The following is a 25,118-nucleotide window of genomic DNA, read 5'->3' on the forward strand; positions in this document are numbered from 1 at the left end:
GGGGGTGGGGGGAGCCCCACTCATTCAAAAAAATAAACTGGGCATCCCCCGGAGATGGCTGTTCCAGATAATTGAATGTCGGCAGCACAGAATTTAACTTTCGTGATACCTGGGGCTCGTCATTAAGAAGGCAGAGAAGCAGCAGGACCTAGCAAAAAAAAAAAAGACCAGAGCCAGGAGTATGTTGCTTCCAGCGGCTGTGCGGCCAGCGGCAGGGCACTCCTCTTCTCTGGGTATCTTTTTTACTGGGCAGTACCAGATGATATTTGTATTCCGTTCCTATGGTTGCTGTAACAAATTAACACAAACTTAAAACAACGCGCTTATTATCTTACAGTTTTGTAAGTCAAGTCCAAGATGGATCTCACTAGGCTATATTCAAGGGTGTCCACAGGGCTTCCTTCTGGAGGCTCTACAGAACATCCATTTCTTTGCCTTTTCTGGCTGCCTACATTCCTTGGCTTGTGGTCCCCTACCATTTTCAAAGCCAGCAGTGGCCCATCCAGTCTTTCTGACATTGTGTCACTCTGGTGTTAACTCTTCTTTGGCCTCTTGCATCTGCTTTTAAGGATCCTTGTGATTACATTGTGTCCACCCTGATAATCCAAGATAATCTCCCTATTTTAAGGTTAGCTGATAGCAATTTTAATTACTCTTTGCCACATAGCAAAGCATATTCACAGAATCCAGGGATTAGGTCAAGGGAATCTTCAGGGAGGGGGCATTACTCTGCCTACCACAAAGTTCAAGATACCTTCCAGAATCTCAGGTTTAGAAGCAAATTTAGAGATCACCCAGTCTAACTGACTCTCCCTCATCCATTACTGGGATCTGTGGGACAGTTTAGCACTGCATCACCATGGTCCAAAGTGGTTGCTTTTTGACTGACTTGCACTTGCTCTTCCTTTAGAAACAGCACAAGTGGGCTAGGGTGCTCTTAGTAGCAGCCTTGCTTCCCCTTTCTCATTTGTTCCTGTGCTCTTAAAAGCAAGGTCACAAGTTTATTGGAGTATAGAATTGTATGTAAAGTAAAAGTTGGCTCTGAGTGATACCTTAGCAGCTACTCTGGGCCTCCAGTCTCATGCTGCCTGGCCCCCTCCTCTAGCATATTTGACATAATCCTCTCTATGGCTGACAAACCAAAGAAAGGCTCAATCAGGCCAGGAGAGAATCTTCCATTCTGGGTCCCTGCCTTTCTGCTTTAGGCTCTGAGGGCATTTTGAGAGTAATACACAAGCCACTGTGGCAGAAATGCAGCCTGACTTTCTGGAGGGCAGTTTGGGGATGGAAATGAAGGTCACTTTCAGGAATTTAGCCTGATGAACTAGAATATTTATGGACAAGGCTTTTACTGCCTTGTATTATTTATAATTCAGGAAAAATCAGAAATAGCCCAAATATGCAGCTATAGGTGATTGGTTGAGTAAATTATGGTCTTCCCATATAATGAAATACTATCCCACCATGAAAAACAAATCATGTTTTATAACTACTGAATGAAACCATGGGAGAATTTTTTTAAATCCCAGAGTGGGGAAGTCCTTTATAAATACTATACAAAACCTGAAGCCTCAAAAGAAAAGACTGATAAATTTGACTACAAAAAAAAATTTTTTTTTCTGCAAAAAAAGCCACCACAAGCAACATCAATAGGGAAACTTCATACTGAGGGAAAATTAGCCTTATCTTCATCACTGTTGGAGCTCAGAGGTAGGTACACTGGGAGTTCCTTATATCGTTCTCATTACTTTTGAGTATGTTTTCAAATTCCTGTAATAAGGAGTTAAAAATCATTTAAGCATATACAAACTTCTGTATGGCAAAAGACGATTATTACACGGGATTATAATATTTGCAACACATACAACAAAGAATTAATATCGATAATGTTTAAAAAGTTCCCTCAAGGTGATTTTTTAATTGAAAACTGGCAAAAACTCACAGAAGAGGAAATAAAAAAGGCCAACCATCACATGAAAAGATGTTCCACCTTAGTTGTATTCAGGAAATGCAATTTCAAAACAATGAGATGTCATTTTTTGCCCATGATACGGGCAAAGGTTTAGACTATTGATAACACCTAGAATTGGCCAGGGTATGGGGAACTCACATTTTCATACACTCCTGGAGCTCTTGTGAATTGCTCTGTTTGAGAAAGTAAAATGGCAAGACCTATTAAAAATTCACATGCATATCCCCTTTGACCCAGTGACTCTGCTTTGGGGGCTTTATCCTAAACCCTGAAGAAACCCAACCAGAACTCAAAGATGTGTAGGAGGAGGCTTATTGCAGCATTCCTTGTTACAGAAAAAAAAAAAAAAAAAAAAAAAGGCCAAAGTGTCCATAGAGTACCATTTAAACAAAGTATTAAACATCCACAGGGAACATTACACAGCAGTTGGAGAGATCAAGTTAATTCTGTTTATATGACCTTGGAATGATGTCCCTAGCATATTTTTAAGTTAAAAAAGCAAGAGCCAAAGTAATATATTTACTATTACTCATCTTCATAAGAACTTTCTTGGTGCATGTAGACTTGTGTAGAGTCATGAGTGTTGGGGTGGTAGAAATGCACCTGCCAAATGATTAACCTCATCGGCCTCAGTGAGGTCGACTTGATGCAAGGGGCTGGGGGGAGCAGGGCCGGGAGAGACTACCATTTTTTCCTTGTACACCTGTGCATTCTTTGAATTGTTATAACAAACATACATCTGTACTATTTTTGGAGCAACCACCACCAAAACCATTAAAATACTACTTAAAAAAGAAAAGGAGATAGAAAAGCTTTGGGGAAGGGGGAGCTGGAAGGGGTTAAGGTTATTCACTCACTCATCTGGTTGGTCATTCAGTCAACAAACATTTAAGGAGCACCCACTGCCTGTGGGCACCAAGCTCGTCTCTGTGCAGGCAGGTGGCACCTGTCCTGGGGGACTCACGGTCTACCTGGGCAACAGCAGCAGGGATAGTAATGTCCACTGGGGCAGAGGCTGGGCCAGTACTATTCTCTGCTGTGCCCCAGTGCCTAGCATGGGAATGGACACATATCAGATGAATGAATGAGCCAGGTTCCACCCAGTTGTCATGACAGTGGGGAGGAGGGCCACTCTGTTACCTGGGGAGGGCAGGAGAGGGCCATCAAAAGAGGGAACTAATTGGGTTGAGTCTTGAGGATTGAGTTGAATTATCCTGGTGGACAGGTGGAAGAAGGGTGTCCCAAGCAGAGAGAGGGACCAGCATATGCAAAGGCAGGGGGTCAGGTGCCTGCTGGGTATGAAGCTGGGGCGAGCAGGGACTGGACATTGGAGCCTTGAATGCCGTGGTAAGGAGTTAAGACTCTATGAACTTTGAGTAAAGGACACTGATGGAGTCAGATTTGTCTTTCAGAGTGAGCCTCTGGGGAGAGCATGCATGGAGGGAACCAGCGTGGAGGGGAATCAGACTGGAGGCTGGAAGAGCAGTTGGGAGGCGTAGAGCCTCTCCAGAGGTGAAGGATCTCAGCAGCAGGCAGAGACCAAGGGGCTAGGGGATATTTAGGAGGCTTGGTACCAGGAATTGTGCATGGGTGGGTGGAGGTAGGGTTTTGGGGGAGAGAGGGAAGGGAACCAGCACTGCAGCTTGGGCTGGAGAGGATGGTGCTAGAGTCAGCACTTCCTGGAGCTGAGAGTTTTTTCTTTTATTATTTCTCATTGCTGTTGTTTTCAAGAATTCAGTTTGGGTTTTATTATAAAATTGATCGAAAACACATTTTTTGAAAAAAAAAAAAAAAAAAGGACAAAGAGCAGCTTTTAGAGCTGACTCTCTTGGCAAGGCCGGAAGTGGGAAAGAGCCTGTTGTTGTTGCGAAGTTGAGCCCAGCGGGGTCCCAGGCGTGGAAGGGACAGAATGGACTGGGAGCCTAGTGGGAGGGACAGCGGTCCCTGAGGCGGGGTGAGAGGGAGGGACAGGCCAGGCGGGGCAGGAAGGCGGGTGAGCGCCGCTCCCCTGGGCCGGCTCCCATCCTAGTGCTCCCTCCACACCCCACCCAACCACGCACTGGCCACAGGCTGCCCCCAGGAGCCTCCCAAGGGCAGGGCAGGATGCTCAGAAGGAGGCCAGCTTTGCAGGCAGACACGTGGCTTCCAGTCAGGGTCTGACACTTACAAGCTGGGCAACTACCTTACCCACAGCCTTTGCCTTCCTCGCCTGTAAAATGGGAAAAAACCCTCGTTGAGCTGTTGTGAGAGTTACTCGAGAAAGGTTGTGCACGGCGTTTACCAACGTCTGGCCCGCAGGAGCCCTCAGTAATGATTCCTTTGTGGATGATATCAGTGCAGTGCTTGTCTTTGACCCACTTGGCATAGCCCATGCCTCCTCTGGCCATGCCTCTCCCTGGGCATGTCAGCCTCTTTGTCTAGAAAGTCTCAGCTCTGGGGGTTTCCCCATCTGCCTTCTCGGCCACCCCTCCCGCATCTCTTCCCAGGACCTGCCATCTCCTGAAATTGCCCTTTTCTTGAGCCCCCTCCTGGACCCTGGCTCTCCCATCCCCCTGAGAGCTCCAAGCTTCTCCCCACCTCCCACCCATAGTCTTTTCCATCCATCCCCCTCTGCAGGCCTTCCTTCTGCCCACCCAGCCTGAGCTCACCGCACTCCACCTGCCAGCCTGTGAGCCTCCTTTCCCGCCTGGCACGGCCCCATGCAGTGGAGGAATCTCTGTAACATGCCCGTTTTCACCCCCACTGATGGGTTTCCTAGGGCTTCCACAAACTGGGTGGCCAAAAACAACAGAAACGTATTCTCACACTGGTATGGAGAGTCACCAGTCTGAAATCACAGTGTCAGCAGGGCCGTACTCCCTCCAAAGGTGCTGGGGAGGATGCTTCAGTGGCTTTTCCAGCCTCCGGTGGCTCCAGGTGGTCCTTGGCTTGTGGCTGCATCACTCCAATCTCTGCCTGGGGTCACGTGGCCTTCGTCTCTGTGTATCTCCTATACGGACACTTGTCATTGGATTTAGGGCTCACCTGAATAATCCAAGATGATCTAATCTCCAGAGCCCTAACTTAATTACATCAAACACCCTTTTTCCAAATAAGGTCACATTCACAGGTTCCAGAGATTAGAACTTGGACATGTCTTTTTGGGGGACACCATTCAACCGACTACACTCAGCAGGGCCCTGGGGCCCTCCTCAGCTTCCCCAATCTCTTCCAGGCCAGCCTTGGTCCACTTGCCATGTGGCTCACCTGAAGCACACCCACCTGTCACCCCCAACCCTGCACTGCAGCCTCCCTCACCTCCAGCATCAGAAAGAAAATCACAGGCATCCTTCCCACCGGCCCTCGGGGCACTGCCTTCATGGCACCTGGGAGACCTGCTCCAACCTTCTGGCCTCCCAGGGCTTCCTCCTCTTGCTCTGGCAGCCTGAGACCTTTTCCAAAACTCTCTTCTCTGAAACTCCAGACTCTGGACAGTCAGCCCCTTCTCAGTCTCAGGGACATGTGCACTCCCAAGCCTTCACTTTCCTCACATATGAAGAGGAAGATCTGAGAGGAGGATCTGAGAGGCCCCTCAGGCTGCGGCACTCTGGAATTTCTCCTCTTCAGAGCCCTCAGGAGGCTTCAGGGCTTCCACCAGCCCAGCTTGTCCCCTAGTGCTCCAGGGCCCCTGAGAGGTGCAAACTGTTCTGGAAAGGGGTCAGCCTGCCCTTGGCCTCGGTCATGGGAAACGGGTCAGTCCTCTCCCTGGTACTCAGTTCTGCACAAAACGTGGCCCCCAAGACAGGCTGCCCACAGGAGAACTGGGACCATGGGCCCAGTGGTCACTGAAGCCTACTCCAGGCTCCTAGGGACCTGGAGCCTGTGCCTGGCTGGAGGTTTCAGGAAAAGGTTAGACCAGACCCTGAGTCCCAACACTGCTACTTTCAGGGGGCGGGGGTGTGTGGACAGTAGCAGTTAAGGGTCAGGCTTTGTAATCCTGCCTGTGACGCTTACTAGCTGAGCAACTCTGGGCAAGTATTATATCTTCTCGGCTTCCTCATCTGCAGGTAGTAATAGCACTTTACCTCTCAGGGTTGTGGTGAGGATTAAGGGAGGGAATTCACAAAAAACTTGTCAGGCAGCTAGGGTCGAATCAGGCTAGCCATTTTATCACCGTCATTATAGGCAGCCCCGGGCCTCCAGCCTCTGTCTGTACTTGCCTCTCCCTTCAGCCCCAGATCTGAGCCTCCTGCCCAAGACCCTAGGGCTCAGTGATGTGATGATTAAATGTTTAACAATCCGCAGGGGGTGGGCTTGAGGGGTTAGCACTGATTTAGCATTTTTCCCATCTCCATGGTGTAAATAATCCCACCAGTCCGAATTCAAGCTACCACAGGAGGCGGAGCTGGGAAGAGACCATCTCCCCTTAATAGACACAATGGTGTGCAGAACCACAAGAGCATAAATACCAGTCAGAAGTGGGAACGTAATTAGGAGGCCATGAGTTTTGAGTATTATAATCTTTGTTTTTTACATATTTTGCTTAATGGTAAGCATATATGATTTAATTTTTAATAATGGCTATGTTTAGCAACTGATTCGTGAAATTCCTGAAATTTTAACAGCCGGCTCTCCCATGTGGGTACCAGCTGGCTCCAGAACCCCACTGCTGCCATGCTGTGCCTACTCTTCCAGGAGACGTGGGGCTGCTCTGAAAACCGTGGGGCCTGGCATCTGCCCACCTCCTCTCCCCCAACAAGGTGACTCTTGGGGAACACTGTGTTTAAGCAGGTGCTGTCTCTGGGGTTCCATATGTAGCCCATATTCATGCCTGGGGGCCCTCACCCCTGGACCCTTGGCCTGCCACTCAAACTCCTTTGGGGTTAAAAGGCACAGGTTTTGAATTCAGGCACACCTGGTTCAGATTCTGGATCCAGCCTTTAAGAACTGAGTGACCCTCAGCAAGTAATTTTATCCCAAAGAGGTTCATTTTCGTCATCTGTAAAATAAGGATAAGAATTTTATTAGAATTCTAGTCTAACAGAGTTGAGTTTTCTATAAAAACTGTTTATTGAGGTATACTGGACATACAATAAACTGTACATATTTAAAGTCTGTAAGATCTGACACGTATATACAGTCATGTAACCATCTCCACACTTAAGATAATGAACATATCTGTCACCTCAAAAGTTTTCTCATGCCCTTTGTAATCCCTCCTTCTTGCCCCCCTCTTTCCCACCCGGTTCCCAGGCAGCCACTGATCTGCTTTTTGTCACTATAGATGAGTTTATGTTTTCTAGAATTTTATACAAATGGAATCATTTGTGCCTGGTGCAGAGTACACACTCCAAATCCACGAGCTGCTGTAGCAGTCAGCTGAGGCTATGCTATACTGCAGCAACAAACAGCCCCCAGATTTTAGCATCTTACAACAAGGTTTATTTCTGACTCACATTACATGTCTGTCATGCAGCTCTGCACTAAGTCAGCTCCACTCCAAGACCCAGGTTGAAGGAGCAGCCCTTATCTGGGACACTGCAGGTCTCCTGGCAGAGATAAGAATGAACGTGGCAGCACCATGACTCCTGAAGTTTCTTTTTAGAAGTGGCACACCTCACTCATGCTCAGGTTATTGACCAAAGCAAGTCAGGTAGCCAAGCCTGATGTCAAAGGTATGGGAAGTGTCATGCTCCCCCAGGGAGAGGCAATAGATATTTTGAACAGTAATAATGTCTACCAGAGCCACTTTCACTATTATCGTTGATATTGTTCTAGTTGGAGATCATGCAGAGGCTCCACACACGCGATCTAGCCTGATGTCCCCTGATGCACCACCACCCTGGGCTGGGTGCTCTCCTTCTCAAGGGTCAGGGTCCTCCCATTCACCAGTGCCCACCTCATTGATTTGGAAATTTAGAGACTAGCTAAGCCCACCAGGCCCCACATCTCTGTCATCCTTGGCCCCAGCTCACTCTGTGCACCCATCCCATCCCCCTGTCAGCCCTTCCCCCCCTTCTCACTGAGCCCCAGAAACCCTGGTTCCATGGCCCGCACTCTCCCAATCTGGGCCTCTCCTCTGAGCTGGCTGCCTAAACTGGGCAGTGTCCCTGTAAGCCAGGGGTTCTCTATGCACACGGCTTCCCTTCCCTCCCACAAGCCCACCCTCCACAGGCATTGCCCACTGCGTCTCAGTCTCTTCTGACTCTGCTCCCCAAATCTAACTTACACTCACTCCAAATCCAGCTCCTCCATGGTGCCAGACAGAGCAAGGCCTATCATCTGTGGGGCTACTCAAGCCCCTGGTCATCGCCTGCCTCACCCATCCCCATGCTTCCCTCCACGCTGGATGACGATCCCCAAGTCCTATCAGTTCTAATCCTAGAATGCCCCATGAATCCTCCAATTCTCTCCACCTCCATGGTCTCACCCTGACCTGGTCACCACCAAAGGCTTCCTAATTGGACTCCTGGAATGTTTTTTTCTCCCTTTTCATCCATTCTCCTCACTAAAGCCAGAGCAAAACTGGACACATACACCTCCCCCATGCCCAACACATGCACACACAGACCACTCCTTCCCTGGCTTCCTATTGTCCTCAGGATGGGCTCCAACACATTCCCTGACTCCAAGGCCCCAGCTCTCCATCACCTCCCTGATCTGTCTCCACTCCTGTCCTCAGCTACTTGCAGGCCCTTTGTTTGCCCAGTTCTCACTCTCTCTGGCCTCCCAGCCCCTGCAGTAAGTGGCTAATTCCTTGATGAGCGAATGGGTTGTGCTGAGCCAGGAGGTCTTCCCCACCACTCACAAATGAGCTCAGGACCCCCGTGCTTGCAGCACCAGCTCTGCCTACTGAATGCATTTGAGGGTTGAGAACACAGGGGTCTCTTCCAGCCTGGGAGGACGGTGTGTGAGGATGGGGTGTGTGGGGTGGGAGAGAGACCAACCAGTGACAAGGACGACGGTAACAACAACGACCTAACATTTATTCACCTCATACCATGGGCACTATCCCCAGTGCTTCCCAGAGACAAATTCTTTCTTTCTTTTTTCTTAAACCCGTAAGTGATTTTTTAATTGAAGTATAACAAGCCTAGAGAAAAATACAAAATCATAAATGAAGAACTCAATGAAGGTTCACAAAGTGAACACACTGTGAAACCAGCACCCAGATCAAGAAAGTGAGCTTTCTCAGCACAAGGAGCCCCACTCCTGCCCCTTCTTCTCTGTCGTTCTAGGAGGACACCCACTACCCCAGCTTCTAAAATCATGCATTCACTTTGCCTGTGTTTGAAGTGCAAATAAATGAAACCATACAACCTACATGGTTTTCTGCCTGGCTTCTTATGCCTGGTGTTGTGTTTGTTAGATTTTTCCACGTTGTTACATGTAGTTGTAGTTTGCTCTTTCTCGTGGCTGTGTAGTAGTCCAGGGTACTTATTTATTCATGTATTCCATTCTTGATGGGCATCTGGCTGTTCCCAGTTTTTGGTGATTACACATAGTGCTGCTGTTAACATTTTTGTCCCCGTCTTCCAGACACGCACACTAGTTTGACATCACTGAGTCATAGGATAAGCATGTACTAACTCCAGCGGATTCCACCAGGTTTCCCACTAGCTGTGTTCGAGGTTCTGGATTAACTCTAATCCTCAGGACAACCCTCTGCATGTGATGTGGTGGACAGGCGTCTCTTCCCTGCTTGGCAAGCTCCTCACTGTGTGATGCTGGGGCCAGCCTCCTCTACTTGCTGCCCTGGCCCCTGGACCTAAGCTTCACCAATCAGAGGCACTGCCTAGGAGTCTATCTATTCAGGGAAGGCCAGCAGGGTCTGTGGCCCTGGGGTCCAGTGTTGGCAGTGCTGGTGGCGTGCTCCAGAGAATATTTTTCCTTGTGTCCTGGACAGCTTTGTTTTGGGCTTTCCACCTTTCCATTGAGCGTGAGAGCTTCCCTATGGCCCTTTAGTAAGCTTCTGGGTTGGTGCTATTGTTTGCAACCAAGAACCTTGACTGAGTCAAGGAAGCTGTTTTACTCCCATTTCACAGATGAGGAAACGGAAGCACAGAGAGGTTAGGGATGTTGCCCAAGGCCACACAGCTAGCAGGTGGTGGAGCCAGGATTCAAACCAAGTTTATATCCCATTCAGGGCTTTATGTCTCTATGATAAGTGCGTTCTCATACACTATTCCTACAACTAGAAGTAGGCAGCTACATGACTCATTCAGGCTCATGCAGTGAATTGAGAAGCCAGGCCCCATGACTCCCACCCCACAGAGCTTCCTGCCCTCAAGCCTGGAGTAGGTGTGGAGCTCCATGCATGTTGAGAGGGGAACAGTAGAATTGTTCATTCATTCATTCATTCATGAACAATCATTTATTTACCTGACAGCTAAAGTGGGTCAGGCACTGTGCTAGGCACAGCAAAACAGCAGCAAAAAATAGTGAAAAGAACAGAGTTTGACATTACAAACACTATCACGTCAGGTGATAAGTGCCATGAGAAATAGTAAAGGGCAGGGAAGTCCTCTGACAGCGACATTTGTGCAGAGACTCTCCTGAAGCGAGCGAGTGAGAAAGACCTGAAGACAGGCAGAGGGGATGGCCAGGGCCAGGGCCCGGCCCGGCCTGGAGTCTGAGGCCTTTCTGGGGCCACGGGAGCCAAGAGCAGCTCACCAGGTCTGGGCTGGAGCTGGGAGTGGGCGACCTGATAGGAAAGGGTTGTAACCCTGAGCACTGCGGCTCAGGGAGAGGCCTGAAAGGACGGCCCGCTGCGGGCCACCAACCTGTGCCAGGCACAGCGCAATGCCAGGTAGCATCACTGTATCACTTGCCTGTTTGGCACAGACCTGGGACCCAGGGATTTCCTTCCAATCTTGTAACATCATCGTGCACAATAAACAGCTGATGGGTTGGTTGGCACTTCATAGGGCCCAGGTAGGCCCCAGTTGGTGGAGAAGAGGCAGGTAGAGGCTGGGAAACTCATCAAAAAACGAGAGGGAATTTCAGCAGAAAACACCCCAGAGTGCACAGTCCAGCATCTGAACGGGAGCCACCTCCTCGTGGACCAGCTAGCTGTACCTCCCAGACACACAAAAGGAGTTCCAGAAAAGCTGGCTTAGCAGTTAGCAGTTCAAATCCTAGCTTGCCTCAGTTAGAGAAGCACTTTCCTAGCAAGAAAGGATTACCTTCCAGGCTGTACATATTGCCATCTTTGGCATGCAGCGACCTCAGGCCTGCCAGCCAGAGTAAGATTTGTGTGGCCCGCGGCCAGCTGGGGAGCCACACGGAGGCTTGGAGAGGGGTCAAGGGAAGGGCGACCAGTGCCAAGGGCTCAGAACTGGGAGGTTGGAGGAAAGCTTCAGTGCCAGGCTGCCCAGGGCAAAGGCGGTGATCTTCTGAGGTGGGCATGCCCTGGGCTTGTGTCTCTTGGCCTCCAGTTTCACTTTCAGCTTGTAAGGGTCTAGGGATGGGGTACGAGGAAGCTCCTTGCCCCTCCCACCTCAGGGCCCCAGCGGGAAGAGGCACACTGACTCACCAAGCCTCAGTTGCCATCAACAGGGTCCTACCCAGGCCAGCACAGGAGCGAACTGCAGCAGCTGCAGGTGTGGCAACCTCCTGGGTTCTCCTCTCTGTTACCACAGGAGAGGTAGGGCCTGGTGGCAGAAGCATCATGGACCACCAGTAACATCCCCAAGCCCCCATCTGGTACCTCCACTTGTCGGTGCCTGAGACAGACCTGTTGGTAAATATTTTGAATATCACCTGAGCCTGGGGAGTCAATGGATCCCAGTCTTTGAAAAATTCACCTGGCTCCCTCTCCTCAGCTGCCGCTAGGGTGTTCAGTCCCTCTGAGGAAGCTTGGGTCGCATTGGGGTGAGGCCCTCACTTCATCCGGCGACTAGCACCACGCAACGCCTCTCATTCGCTTGTACCATGGCCTCCATCTCGGAGCTCACCTGCATCTACTCGGCCCTCATCTTGCACAACTATGAGGTGATAGGCACGGAGGATAAACGCCCTCATTAAACAGCTGGTGTAAATGTTGACCTTTTCTGGCCAGGATTGTGTGCAAAGGCTCTGGCCAATGTCAACATCGGGTGCCTCATCTGCAAGGCAGGGGCTGGTGGGCCTGCCCATCAGCTGGGGCGGCACCAGCAGGAGGTCCTGCCGCCTCCACCACTGCTGCCCCAGCTGAAAAGACAGTGGCAGCAAAGAAAGAAGACTCTGAGGAGTCTGATGATGACATGGGCTTTGGGCTTTTTGACTGAACCTCTTTTGTAACATGTTCAATAGCTGAACTCTTAAAATAATAAATGAATAAATATTTACCTGTACCTCCTCTTTTCTGTCATTTCAGCTGTGCCTTTATCCCATGGGTTTGTAAAGGGCATTCATCATCACCAATACAGAAAATAACCCCCAACCTGCCCTCTTGAAAGTGTGGTCCAATCCTAGGTGGGAGGGGAGGGCACCCCTATACCCAAGTGCCCTCAGGCCAGGCTGATATCAGAGTTGAAAAAAAATGTAAGGTTTGGTCTTGAGAAAGCCTAAAGATCCCATTTCTCACAGGAAGCATGGAGTCCCTATAGGAACCCAACCCTCGGCCAGGCCTGCTTGGCCAGAGGCCCTCACCCCTGTCCTGGCCAAATGCTGACTCCTCCCACTGTGTCTTTGGGACCTCTCCGTTTCCCCCTGACTCTGGGGGAAGGGAGTTCTAGGCTCTGTCCCCCACGCTTCCGGTCCTACCAATCCCAAGCTCGCTCTTCTATGTCTTCAACCTCCTCACTGTAAGGGAAGCTTCACTTTCCAGAAATTCCACCACTTCCCCTACAGCTTTATCCACCAGTGGCCTCTAGATATGGGTCACTGGTGGGGCCAGGCCAGCATCCACTGTCCCCATCATCCCTCTGCAGCCCCACCTTTGAGGCCTTCTGCCAGGACTTGAGCACTACAGACGTCCGTCTCTCCTTCCCAGCACCACCAAACCTCTCCCAGCTAACTGCATCTACTTCAGCTCCCATTCCCTCTGCAAAAATCCCAATGATGACAGCAGCCAGTGTTTATGGAGTCCCTTGTGGTCTTCATCAATTCTGTTAACCCTCAAACAGCGCCCTAAGGCAGGAGTTATTGGTACCCCTTTATGAATGTGGTCACTGACCTTCCGAAGGCTCTGTACATCAGAGCTAGCTTGTGACACACACTCTTATACAACCACCTTGTGGGTGAGACCCACCCCACCACTAGGCTAGAACCACCCCTTCCAAGTTCCCTCATTTCGCTGCCTCACTTAGAGGGCTTGGGGTGGAGGAGCAATGGCAAGACCAAGCAACGTCATCTCTTCTAAGTCCCACCCCTTGGCCTCTCAGCAGGGGCCCTTCCCACTGAAAGTCCTCCGTCGACTTGAAGTTGCCCCTCTGTCTAGACTCTCATCTCCCTTTCTCTGCCCACAGGCTGAGTCCTCTTGGCCACATAGCTCGCCCACATGGCTTCAACCACCATCTCTCTGGGATGGACATTCATTTCCTCTCTGCCCACTCCCAGGTTCCCAGCTGGCTGGTGGACATCTGCCCCAGATACTCTCAGGCAACTCGTGTCACATGTCCACACCCACCCTCTGGTCTTTCTCCCTCGCTGGTCCTCTGGTCACGTGGGCTCCACTGTCATCAGCTTTGCCTTTCTCCTCTCCCTCATCCTCCACAGGCCATCACCTGGTCCCTCCCTATAGGCTGTTCCCAATGCCATTACCCAGGTTCTTTCCCCAAATGCTGACTGAGTATAGGGCCCTGGAGAGCATAAGCTACAAGTTGCTGTTAGAATGAGTTACCATTTGTCTCAACTATTCACTCATTCAATAGTTATTTATTGAGCAGTACATACCAGGCACTGGTCATAGCAGCTGGGGCACAGCACTGAACAGGAGAGACAAATCCCTGCCTTTGAGGGGCGTACATCCTAGTAGGGGAGATAAAAACTACAACTCAAACACACAGGACATCAGAGTGCCATGGAAAACAGAGAGGCAGAGCAAGGACGGGGTGGTCTGGGAGGCCTCTCCCTCTACAGAGGACGGCAGGACTGTAGTGGACTGAGGTCAACCACCAAGGTCAAATGGAACAGAACTCTTTGAGGAAAGTACACTCTCTCAGTTTCAGTAATAAAAATCCAGGGGCTTTGTTTCTTAATCTTTTAAATTGGAAACACTTGTTGCTGCCAGGGATGGGGGTGGGTGCTCCGTGGTTTGGGGGAACAGGGTGAGAGTCTAGCTGAACAGCCTTTTGTTACCTTAAATTTTGAACCACGTGAATTTCCTTTTCAAAACATTAACTCATTGAAATAGGAAAGAACTTGAACAGTCTTCTGGAAAAGATTAATCATTTCCATGGAACTACTGCCTTATAGGAGGCCTGTCTACCTGCCAACTGCTGCCAGACATCGCAGGTGTAGCATCCTCCAGTGCTCCCCAGTGGGCAACATTTTAACCATGAGATCAGCCATTTGTCCACCTGCGGGCACAGGCCACGTTCTGGTACACACAGGTATGTGGACACCAGGCTCCCGATGACCACAAGGAGATGGGTAGGGCAGGAGACTCGGGAAGCTGAAGACCAGGATGTTTGCTAGGAGACGACATCCCCACCCCACCCCAGGTGACTCCCATACCTCATTGGCTCTTGTCCTGGTTATCACACTCTCTCTTGATCTTTATCTTCAGGCACTGATCACTGCTGCATCCTATTTGGAAACCCATGGACCACACTAAGGAAATCGCCTACTAAAGACTGGTCCACGAGACAGGACTTAGCCAGCAGCCTGGTTTCAGCCATACTCCCCTGGTTTCTTTCCTGGTGAAGCTGGGGCCCGAGAGGTCTTCCCTAGGTTGGCTCCATGGAGGTGGAGGTAGTGGGGAGGAAAGGCTGGCTCTGTAAGTGGCAGAGGCCTGAATAACAGGGACTTGAGAAGACTCGAGATAGCTGACTTAATCCTTAATGTGACAAGCACAGGGCCATGACCAGGCCTAGCAGAAAGGTGGGTACGTATGGACTGAATGTTTGTGTCCCAAATTCATATGTTGACATCCAATCCCCAATGTGATGGTAGTTGGAGATGGGACCTTTGAGAGGTAATTAGGTTTGGATGAGGTCACAGGGGTGGAGACCCCATGGTGGGATTGACACCCTTATAAGGGGATGAAGAGCCCAGAGCTTTCTCTTCATTATTTCAGGACACAGCAAGAATATGGCCCTCTGTGAAACAGGAAGTAGGCCCGCACTAGGCACCAAATCTGCTGGCACATTGGTCTTGACCAGCCTGCAGAACTGTGAGAAATGTTTGTTATTTAAGCCACCCAATCTATGGCATTTTTGTTCTAGCAGCTTGAAGACAGGCTGTTTGGAGCATAGACAGCAGAGCATGATGGGGTCAGCTGGGGTTGGGAAACGGGTTACTGTCCTTTAAATATTCCATAAAACACAAAGTCACTGACTCTAGTCTCCACAAATTCAGGCTGCCAGTCAGATGCGACCTGAGCACTCAGAGATGCACAGCAGAGACAGCTGCAGGAGGCAGGACCTCACTGCTCACAACCTTCAGTGCCCAGAACTGAGCCTGGCATCCACCAAGCACTGAGAAATTGCATAATGGAGGAATATTAGATTTTTGTCAGTGGCAGTGAACATTGAAAACCCAGTATTCTGTACCACTTCAGGAAATCCTCATTGTAAACCATCCAGGGCCAAGGGCTCCCAAATTCAAACCTAGCCCCTATTTTCATAACCGACGTCTCTCAGCAGCAGTGTTTGTATCCCTCTCCAAAAAAAGGCCAATGAGGATTTCCTCTTATTTTTCAAAAAAGTTTATGGCTTTGCTGATAACAAGCAAGAAAGGTAGCTGGATTTGCAGGCAACCTCAAGTAGTTAATGAACAATTACTGTGGCTCATCCAAAGGGATCAAGTGTTCCAAACAAAAGACCAGGCTCAAGTTTTATGTCATTTTTAGAAGCAGTATGAGGGATGATGTTGGGATGCCCACTGCTGGAGTCTCTAGGCCCGGTCAGTGGCTTTTGGGAATCATTGGTTTCTGGCAGGCAAAACATTCAAAGACTATTCCAGAAAATCCAGGACATGTGGCAGCAATGCGATAAGCCATGAGACGAACTCAAGAAAAACAACTTGATATGTATATGTATAACTGATTCACTTTGCTGCACACCTGAAACTAATACAACATTGTAAATCAACTCTACTCCAATAAAAATTTTAAAAAAAGAAAAAAGAAAACTGACTTGGTTCTAGCTCTGTGACCCTTGACACAACACTAAACACTCTGGGTTTCTGCTTCCTCACCAGTTCAATGGAGGCATGTGGAGGACCCCCCAGCTCACACTCTTTGATGCTGTCACTGGCTCCCAAGCTGGTTTTTACCACAGTTTCTGAGAAGCTACCTAAACTTTTTGAGGTTTCCTTACCCATAAGAAAGAAAATAAAATTGGGAGAAGCCATCTTGAGCAGTGAAAAATAATGAACTGTGGATTTAGGCAGACAGACAGTCTCAATTCTTAGCCCATGTGACCTAAAGCAGGTTACTTGACCTCTCTGAGTCTTACTTTCTTGACTTGCAAAATGGAGATAACAGTGTCTGTTGTAAGGATTGTGGAAGGATCTCGCTCATGCCACCTTACAGGAGGTGCAAAATAAATATCGTTTTCCTTCTTTGTTCCTATATCACTTTCAGCAAAGTGAGAGGGATGTGAATATACTGAAATGTCTGTTAAAAATAAAAATTAAACTCTTTAAAAGAATATGAGAGGTTTTAACATCAGATAGATATATAAACCTACATTTCCCTCCTCCAACATAAGAGGGCCTACATTCTGATCAACACTACCCATCTCTGAGGTTATCAGAGATGTTCCAAAAGACTGAGGTTAAGAGGCTACAGGGAGCAAAGGGCACCAACCACAGGAAGCACTGTTCAAAGTGGGAAAAGACATGATCCTGACCATGGTCCTGTTGGGCACCATCTCAGACGGACTCTGCGACAGCATCAGGAGGCCTGAGGAAACAGTTTGGGCCACTGGCCGGCAGGCACGAAAAGTCCCCAGGCTGGGAGACTTTACCATGATGGTGCAGCGAGCTCCCTAATCTCAAGGCAGCTCAACATCATACCTGAGACCTGGCCCCGAGGCAGCGCAGGAGTAAGAGGCACTACTTCGGGGAGCAGCTTCAGCTCTAAGTTAACCACAGGAAGAAAGGCTCTTACCGAACGTAAACACTTACAGGTTTCCACAGCTAGCTCTAGAGGACTGTCATCTGAGGGGAACAGGGCGTGCCCAGAGTGAGCTCACGCAGGGACCCCTCGCACACTGGGGAGAAGATGCTGCACTTCCACTGGTCTCAGCCAGCAGGCTGCCCGTGTCCCCAGCCTTCCCCTGTGCCAGGTCCAGAACACATGACCCCAGCTCAGGCTCTCATGCTCCAGAAGCTGGTGTAGACAGCACTGGGTTTCCTGTACAAAGAAGACTCATCATTCATAACACAGCAACTGACCCGTCTGCTCCTCGGAAGGAGAATGTATTTTAAACCTGGAAGAGTCATAATTCTTAGATGTTCCACATGTTGTCAGCTTTGCTTTCTACAGACACAGGGCCCCTCCCCTTTGAGGGGGACCCCTCTGGCTATGTGGGGGTGCCCTCCCTATTGGCAGAAATGTGGGGGGCAGGCAAACAAGAGGCTTATGATTTGGATTGTGTCCTGCACATAAACACCTGGGAGAGCAGGGCCAGGACTGTGGCAATGGGGAGTGTATGCCGCAGGAGGTGGTGATGAGACAGCATGGCTATACAAAAGGATTCTGGGTGTGCCAACTCTAGTAGAGTCAGTAGGCAACTGTGGATCTCACAGCATCCTGCCCTTGTTTGCCACTCACCACATCCCCAAATCTAGAGGGTCAGCCCTTTTCTAGCTATGGCACCTCACCAGGAAAGTCAATGCTACAGGACCTCAGGGAGCCTCGTGGTGCTAAGGTTGAAGACTCGCGCCACAGAACATCCTCGTGGTGGGGTTCTGGGAGCAGGGGGGCCTCTCACTACAGTCTGCAATCCCTGGGCGTGGCTGCACGTGGCAGGTAAAGGGGGCGAGTGGCTTGGGCACCTGACCCCCACTGAGGAAGCCAGGGCCCCTCACATCTGCAGTGGCTGTGTGTACAAGAGATGGGCAAGGCCGCACATGTGAGAAGCAAGCACAGGCTGCCAGTGGACACAGGACTCCTTCCTGCTTCGGGACAGCAGGGGCCACGGCCTGAGGCTGGACTCCTCTAGGGCGCAGAGCGGGTTTTGCTGCAGGACTGGCTCGGCTTTGCTGGTTCCAAGGACTCAGTTCAGCCATCTTCCACTCTCAGACAAACTGGGACAGGTTGGGGACTTTGATGTTGAGATCGCCGATGTTGATATTCCGAGGCATCTCCGGCAGGTTGATGTTTTTCACAGCGGACACGGCCCGGGCGGGCGCTGCTGAAAGGCCACCCTGAGGAGATGTGAAGGTGGGTATGAGAGAAACCCTCAGTGTCATCTGCTTAAGGCTTAAATAAAAACAAGTGAAAGAGGGCTAGAAAATGTCCAGACCGAGCACATGCAATGCACATTTTGATTTTTCCCTCCTTATGCCTCAAAGGTGGCCAACACAACAATCTTTAGGTTAGTGGGTTCCATAGTACAGGGACCCAAACTGCACTCCTAAAGGTGGGTTGTGTCTTATGCAGTTTTATAGCCCCAGTGCCAACAGTGCCTGGCACACAGTAGGTGTTCAATAGATGCCTGTTGAAATAACCAAGGAAGTTTAACCAAGTCATATTCAGCAACAGGGTTATGAAACAAAATAAAACAAAACCCTTTCCTCAAGAGACTGAAGACTCTTACAAAGGAGGGCAGTCACAGGGAAATTCTTAAAGGGAAAAGGAATGTCACAGCTTAGGACAACCGCTTGCCAACTAATACCATGAAATGGACAAGAGCTGGCTTTGGAAATGTCATGTGGCCACAAGACGGGAGGAAGGACACGTAGGAGGTGGAGTGTACCCACAGACACAGGTCTGGGAACACCAGAGAGGAAAGGTGCCTGCGGTCAGCCCTCACTCTCCAGGCTTGGCCCCGGTGTGCAGAGAAGGGGAGAAGTCGACGAGGATGTTCTCAAAACCGTTTCGTCCTTCTTGACTACTTTCAGGATCCTGACTCCAATCCCACCCTCGCCCAGCAAGTCTCCATTGCTTCTAGTTTCGAAACCCCTTGCCTCTGACTCACTTACTATTTCTGGAAGCTTCCCAGCCTACATTTCTAAGAGAACTATAGTTGCCACAATAGCTGCGGTCTGGAAAAGCTTCTTCAGCAGGACTGCCAGTCCTCACAGGAAGCATTCCTGGTTTCGCAAGATCAAGTTCCGTTACACAAAGCAATGAAGCTCTTTAAGACACTTAGATAATTGAAGAGGTAATTTGTTCTGCTTGTTCTGCCACGTGTGAAGGTGTATGCCTGTAACCTCTACTCCCTGGCAAGGCTGGCGAAGGCGATGGAGAGACCTCAGGGGAAAAGGATGGGAATTTACTGTGAGCATTTGTATCAAACTCAGCACTATGTGGGGGTGGACCTGGGTACGCTATTTTCAAACCCAGCCCAAACTCTACTGTAGCTCTTTATAAGGCTAACTGGAAATAAGGAAATTGGCAACTCTGAGGTCTGAAACCACAAGAAGTGCCTGCTGGGAGACCAGACTCATAGGCACACAAACTAGGAAACCACACTGGAATCAGAGAAGGGGATTCTGGGTCCCTCCAGGGAACACGTGGCTTTGAAGGAGGAATTAGAAACCACAAACATGGGCCATAACCTCCCAAGCCAGAAGCTGTTTGCCTTCCCGTGCCACCTGGCTTTTCCATTCACACTTTTAGCCTTTTTCTTACCTTTTTAATCTTCAGGGCTGGCCTTCAAACCAATGAGTTTCGATGGACTCAAGGAAGAAAGAGGATGAAGTAGAAAACACTGCTAAGGTTCCACAGCAACCCAAAACCGCACATTAGCCATTCCTCCTTCTGCCCACGTCTTCTCTAACCAGCCAGGGCAAAATTACAGCTGCATCTCACCTCGGATTTCTCCAGCCTGTTCTGAGCTTCAATCTGAGCCACGATTTCATTCATGTTTGTTTCCAACACCATCCCACCCATCACCACCTCCTGAAGAATGTAGTGCACCTGAAAGGGAAACAAAAATAAGAAGGGTTAGAGGCCTTTGTGGGAGTGACGGTGTGGACCCGAAGGAAACCTCGTGGGCTTTCCTGCAGCAGCAGGGTGGTCATACTTGACACTGGCACCTGATTCACAACAAATGCCTCAGAGACCACGGGGGATTTCCCCCATATCTCGGCATATCAAGACACAAATCTCTTCCAAAAGCAGTGCAGAAGGGCCTGGCTACCCTCAAGGTGGTGGCTGAGAGCAGAGGCTTCATTTGAAGTCAGACTGTGTTTAAATTTCAGCTCCGCTCTTTGTTATTAGCTGGGTGACCTTGGGCAAATCATCCTTTCAGTGCTTCAGCTTCCTTCCAGGATTGTGGTGAAGGCTGAAGGAGATGACCTGTGTGAAGCACCTACCCTGTGCCTGGCACACATTGGGTTCTAAATAAATAATGATGCCTTTCATTACTAGTGTTATCATCATAAACACCGACTGGCATTAAGTCAGTCCAGCTATGACAGAACAATTCCTGTCCACGCACATTTCCATGTGAAATGTTATCCCCCAGGCTTCATAAGATCCTCCAGTCTGTGCTCCGCTGGAGGCAAAATAGGCCCATTTCTTGGCACCCGTCCTCATCCCATATCTTCCAGCTTTAGATAAGAAACCATGTTCAGGGTGAATATTTTTCTGGTCATGAGGCTCACACATGGGCCTTCCATCTAGCTAGTACTTCTCCCAACAAAGCTGAGTCTCAGACTGCTGTGACAGCCAAGTATTGTGCTGACTAAACCACTCAATCCCACAGTGGCAGGAAAGCTGCCATGGGAGGCCCCAGGTGGGTCAAGGTGCCCACTGGGGTATGTAAGGGGTAGTATTTCATATTTCAAATCAAGTCCTATCGACATGGCCTTCAAAGTACTTTCAATTAAGTTGGAAAGAGAGCAAGTACCACTTTGTATTGTTAACCAAGTGCCAGATTAGTGGGATAGTCTTACAGGAGGTCAGAGAAGGAAGAGAGCAGTGGCTAGAGAGACCAGAGCCAGTTTTACCGAGACAGTGAGAGAACTGAAGCTGGGTCTGCCATCAGAGAAGCAGGGAGGAGGATTTCAGGTGAAAGGCACTGGAGGAAGCAATTCAGCTGGTGTATGGTCTGAGGAGCACCCGGGTCTAGCCAAAAGGTCAGGTTTATGCAAAAGAGAGGCCGAGGACGATGATGAGAAGGTAGTTTGGTTCTAAGGCAAGGTCTCTCAACTTGGGCACTATTGCCATCTGGGGCTGAAGGGTTTTCTGTTGTGGGGAGCTGTCCCATGCATCGCAGCATGTTTAGCAGTATCCCTGGCTCTGCTCACTAGATTCCAGTAGCACTCCTTCAGCTGTGACAACAAAAATGTCTCCACACATGATCAAATGTCTCCAGGGGGAAAAACTGTCTTCAGTTGAGACCCCACTGGCGTAGAGTCCAGACTAAACTATGGAGGATTTGAGGGCCAATATACTCCACAGGCTATGGACAGTCAAGAAAAAAGACATGTCAGCAAGTTTGTGCATATGTATTTTTGACACATGAAGTTTTCTGACACATCAGTTCTCCATATTTTGCCCATAATAAGTGAGGGGAATACACTAACAGATGTAACTAGGGTATTTCTTCTGACCTCGAGGAGGGAGTGTAATAAAGCATACATTCAAATACAAATAAAATATGTTTGCCTACATTAATTAAGCCTTATTAACCACTTTTATGTCTACATATACACTCACATGAGGTGTTTTAAAATTTTACACAATATGAACTATTTCATTATCTATACGTAATGGCGATTTAATAGTGAAATTCTCATATACAGGTAATTTACAAAATGTTAAACAAGACTGGTTTTAAAATTATGCCCTGGGGGACTACACTGTTTATACTTCCCCATCAAGAAATAGCCTTCCAAAAATAGTATGGTGTTTCCCTAAAAAATTTAAAATAGAATTACCATGTTACTTCTGGGTTTATACCCAAAAGAAGTGAAAAGGAGGATTCAAAGAGATATTTGTATACCTATCTTCATAGCAGCATTATTCACAATAGCCAAAAGTAGGAAGCAACCCAAGTGTCCATCAATGGATGAAGAGATAAACAAAATGTGGCATATACATGCAATGGAATATTATTCAGCATTACAACGGAAGAAAATTTTGAAACATGCTACAACATGGATGAACCTTGAGGATATTATGCTAAGTGAAATAAGCCAGACATAAAAGGACAAATACAGTATAACTCCATTTATATAAGGTACCTAATAGTCAAAATCATAGAGGTAGAAAGTAGAATGGTGGTTGCCAGGGACTGAGGGGAGGAGGGAACGGGGAGTGTTGTTTAATGGGTATAGAGTTTCAATTTTGCAAGACAAAGAGCTCTGGAGATGGGCTGCACAAAAATGTGAACACATTTAACACTACTGAACAGTACATTTAAAAATGAAGACAGTAAACTTTGTTATGTAAATGTTACCACAATTAAAAAAAATAGGTCTCTATACCAGTACTCCTAGTATTTATTCCTTTTGTTTAATGAACCCCTTCTTCACGGGGGAAGTAGTACTTGTTGAGCATCTACTATGTGCTGAGCACTTTATATGTAACTTATTTTAATTTTATAACATCCATCTGAGGTAAACCGATACATGGAAAAGTCAATAAACTATCCCAATGTCACATATTTAGTAGCAGAACTGATCACTGAATCTAGGTCTGTCTGACTCCAGAGCTCATGTTCTACCCTTTCCACCATACTCCCTCAAAATCCCAAACTGAGTCCTCCACCCTCTTCATCTGAACAGGGTATGTCAAAGGTCTAGTAGAAAGTCTTCCATGCTTTATCCCCAAGACCTAGAGCAATGCCCAGTGTGGAGTAGGCATGTTGAATGAATAAAAGGCTTTTCATAAGTCTGAATAGCATCTTCCTTGGGCTTCAGGTGCTTAAAAGATGGATGACAGTGTGGTGGTGGAGGCTTTATGGAGAAGGTGTAGTAAAAGGCCTAACAGAGGATATCATGGGGACCAGCGGTTGGTTAATAGATAACGTCAGTTAAGACTTCTGATTTGAACACTGCATCATGAAGTCAATTTTTAAATGCTATTCAAAATGTGTTTCAAGTGCAAAAAAGGAGAAATAAATAAAAATGCAAACTCCATTTTCAACAAAATTAGAAGATAACCACAGGGCTTCCCTGGTGGCGCAGTGGTTAAGAATCTGCTTGCCAATGCAGGGGACACGGGTTCGAGCTCTGGTCCGGGAAGACCCCACATGCCGCAGAGCAACTAAGCCCATACGCCACAACTACTGAGCCTGCACTCTAGAGCCTGTAAGCCACAACTACTGAGCCTGCATGCCACAACTACTGAAGCCCATGCGCCTAGAGCCCATGCTCTGCAATAAGAGAAGTCACAACAACGAGAAGTCCGCACACTGCAACGAAGAGTAGCCCCCGCTCACCGCAACTAGAGAAAGCTCGCGCACAGCAACGAAGACCTAACACAGCCAAAAATTAAAAAAAAACAAATAAATACATTAAAAAAAAAAAGACGATAACCACAATCCCAGGCGCCAAAACAGGTGTAAAAGCTGTCAAAAGCAGGGAGTTCAAGCAAGGGCTCTTTTCCTTTGGAGAAGAAGAAGAAAGGATGCTACCGAGAGAGGACACGGGAGCTGGAGAGCTCAGGAAGACCTGCAAAAATATACTTTTTGTAGGTAAAGAACACACCCTCTGGGACCAAACAGATTCCTTGTTTTTGGAAGACAGGAACTTCCTTGGACCTGGAGTTGGGGCTAAATGAGAAACCACCCAAACAAGCTCTATTTGCCTCACAGAGCCGGTCTCTGTGGCAGCAGAGAAGATAGCCTTTGCATGGTGGAAAAATTGCAGACGCCCATCTCTCTTGGCTAGGTAGAAATAAAGGGTAAAGGAACTCACCCGGAACCTGAAATCATGAGAACAACTGCAGCCAGCCTGGAACACAGACTTGGGACCTCCCCTAAACAAGCATCCTGCAAATAGCTGGTCCCTGAAAAACTCACCTATTTAAAGAGGAGTTATAAAAATGAAATCTGCGCAGGATCTATATAAAGATGCAACAAGAAAAAAATTAGGAAAGAAACAGGAAACCCAAAGGGCAGACTAAGACTACACACCAGAAAAATGCTGTGATAGAGAGGATTAAATGTAATAAAATACTTTACAAAATTGAAAAAAGAAAACTATGAAGCAAGAGCTCAAAGCAGAAGTGCAAGAGTTTATGGGAGAGGCAGAGAGACAAGAAGAAGAGAAGACATAAGTGGAAGGGAAAAAACATACAGAAATGAAGATGAAACTGGAAGGAACAAAAGGGAGGAGAGACTGCTGAAAATATAGGGAGGAACAAAAAGGGGAGAAATTTTTAAAAAGCAACTAAAATGAAATGAAAAAAAGAATTAAAAGGAATAGGGAGAAAATGAGTTACAGAAGACAGTAAAGGAGATATAACATATGCATAAAAGAAAACTGTAACATAGAAACAGAACAAATATGTAAAGACTCAGTTCAGAAAGATGATGTAAAAATATAATTCAAGATGTTCTTGAAAGGGCACACTGTATCCCAGGGAAAAACTGACCCAGAACAGTCAGTGTTCAAGATAGACTTTGAAGGTAAGATTTCTCAACTTCTGCAACCAGGCAAAAAGATCAAATCACTTAAAAGAGGGAAAAATCTTGAAAATTTCAACGGTAAAATTCAATGCTAGCAGAAAAAGGAGCAATACTTATAAAAATTCCCAAGGAGACAAAGGGTAACCCGAGAATTTTACACCTAGGTGACTGTCAATCAAGAGTAACAGAATAGGAAATATTGTTCCCATGAGTTTTTTTTGAGGAATCTACAGAAGAAAACACTTCTGCTAACCAAGAGGTGACTG

At 48.1% G+C, this 25,118-nt stretch overlaps 1 protein-coding gene and 1 pseudogene across 2 annotated transcripts in view; one reads left to right on the forward strand and one right to left on the reverse strand.

Moving 5' to 3' along the window:
• Positions 1 to 162: 162 nt before the first annotated feature.
• LOC309626971 (large ribosomal subunit protein P1 pseudogene) lies at positions 163 to 16,228 on the forward strand (annotated as a pseudogene). The gene has a single exon. The product of its transcript is annotated as a large ribosomal subunit protein P1 pseudogene (transcript).
• Positions 16,229 to 17,493: 1,265 nt separating this feature from the next.
• AP3S2 (adaptor related protein complex 3 subunit sigma 2) overlaps positions 17,494 to 25,118 on the reverse strand; it is a 53,875-nt gene continuing 46,250 nt past the window's right edge. Inside the window, exons 5-6 of the mRNA XM_082388428.1 lie at positions 20,082 to 20,189; positions 17,494 to 18,472 (exon numbers count right to left, since the gene is read on the reverse strand). Coding sequence (XP_082244554.1) covers positions 18,344 to 18,472; positions 20,082 to 20,189 — 237 coding nt within the window. The 3' untranslated portion in view covers positions 17,494 to 18,343. The remainder of the gene's footprint in view (positions 18,473 to 20,081; positions 20,190 to 25,118) is intronic.

Source organism: Balaenoptera borealis (genome assembly GCF_965194805.1).
Source record: "Balaenoptera borealis genome assembly, chromosome: 3".
NCBI lineage: Eukaryota > Metazoa > Chordata > Mammalia > Artiodactyla > Balaenopteridae > Balaenoptera > Balaenoptera borealis.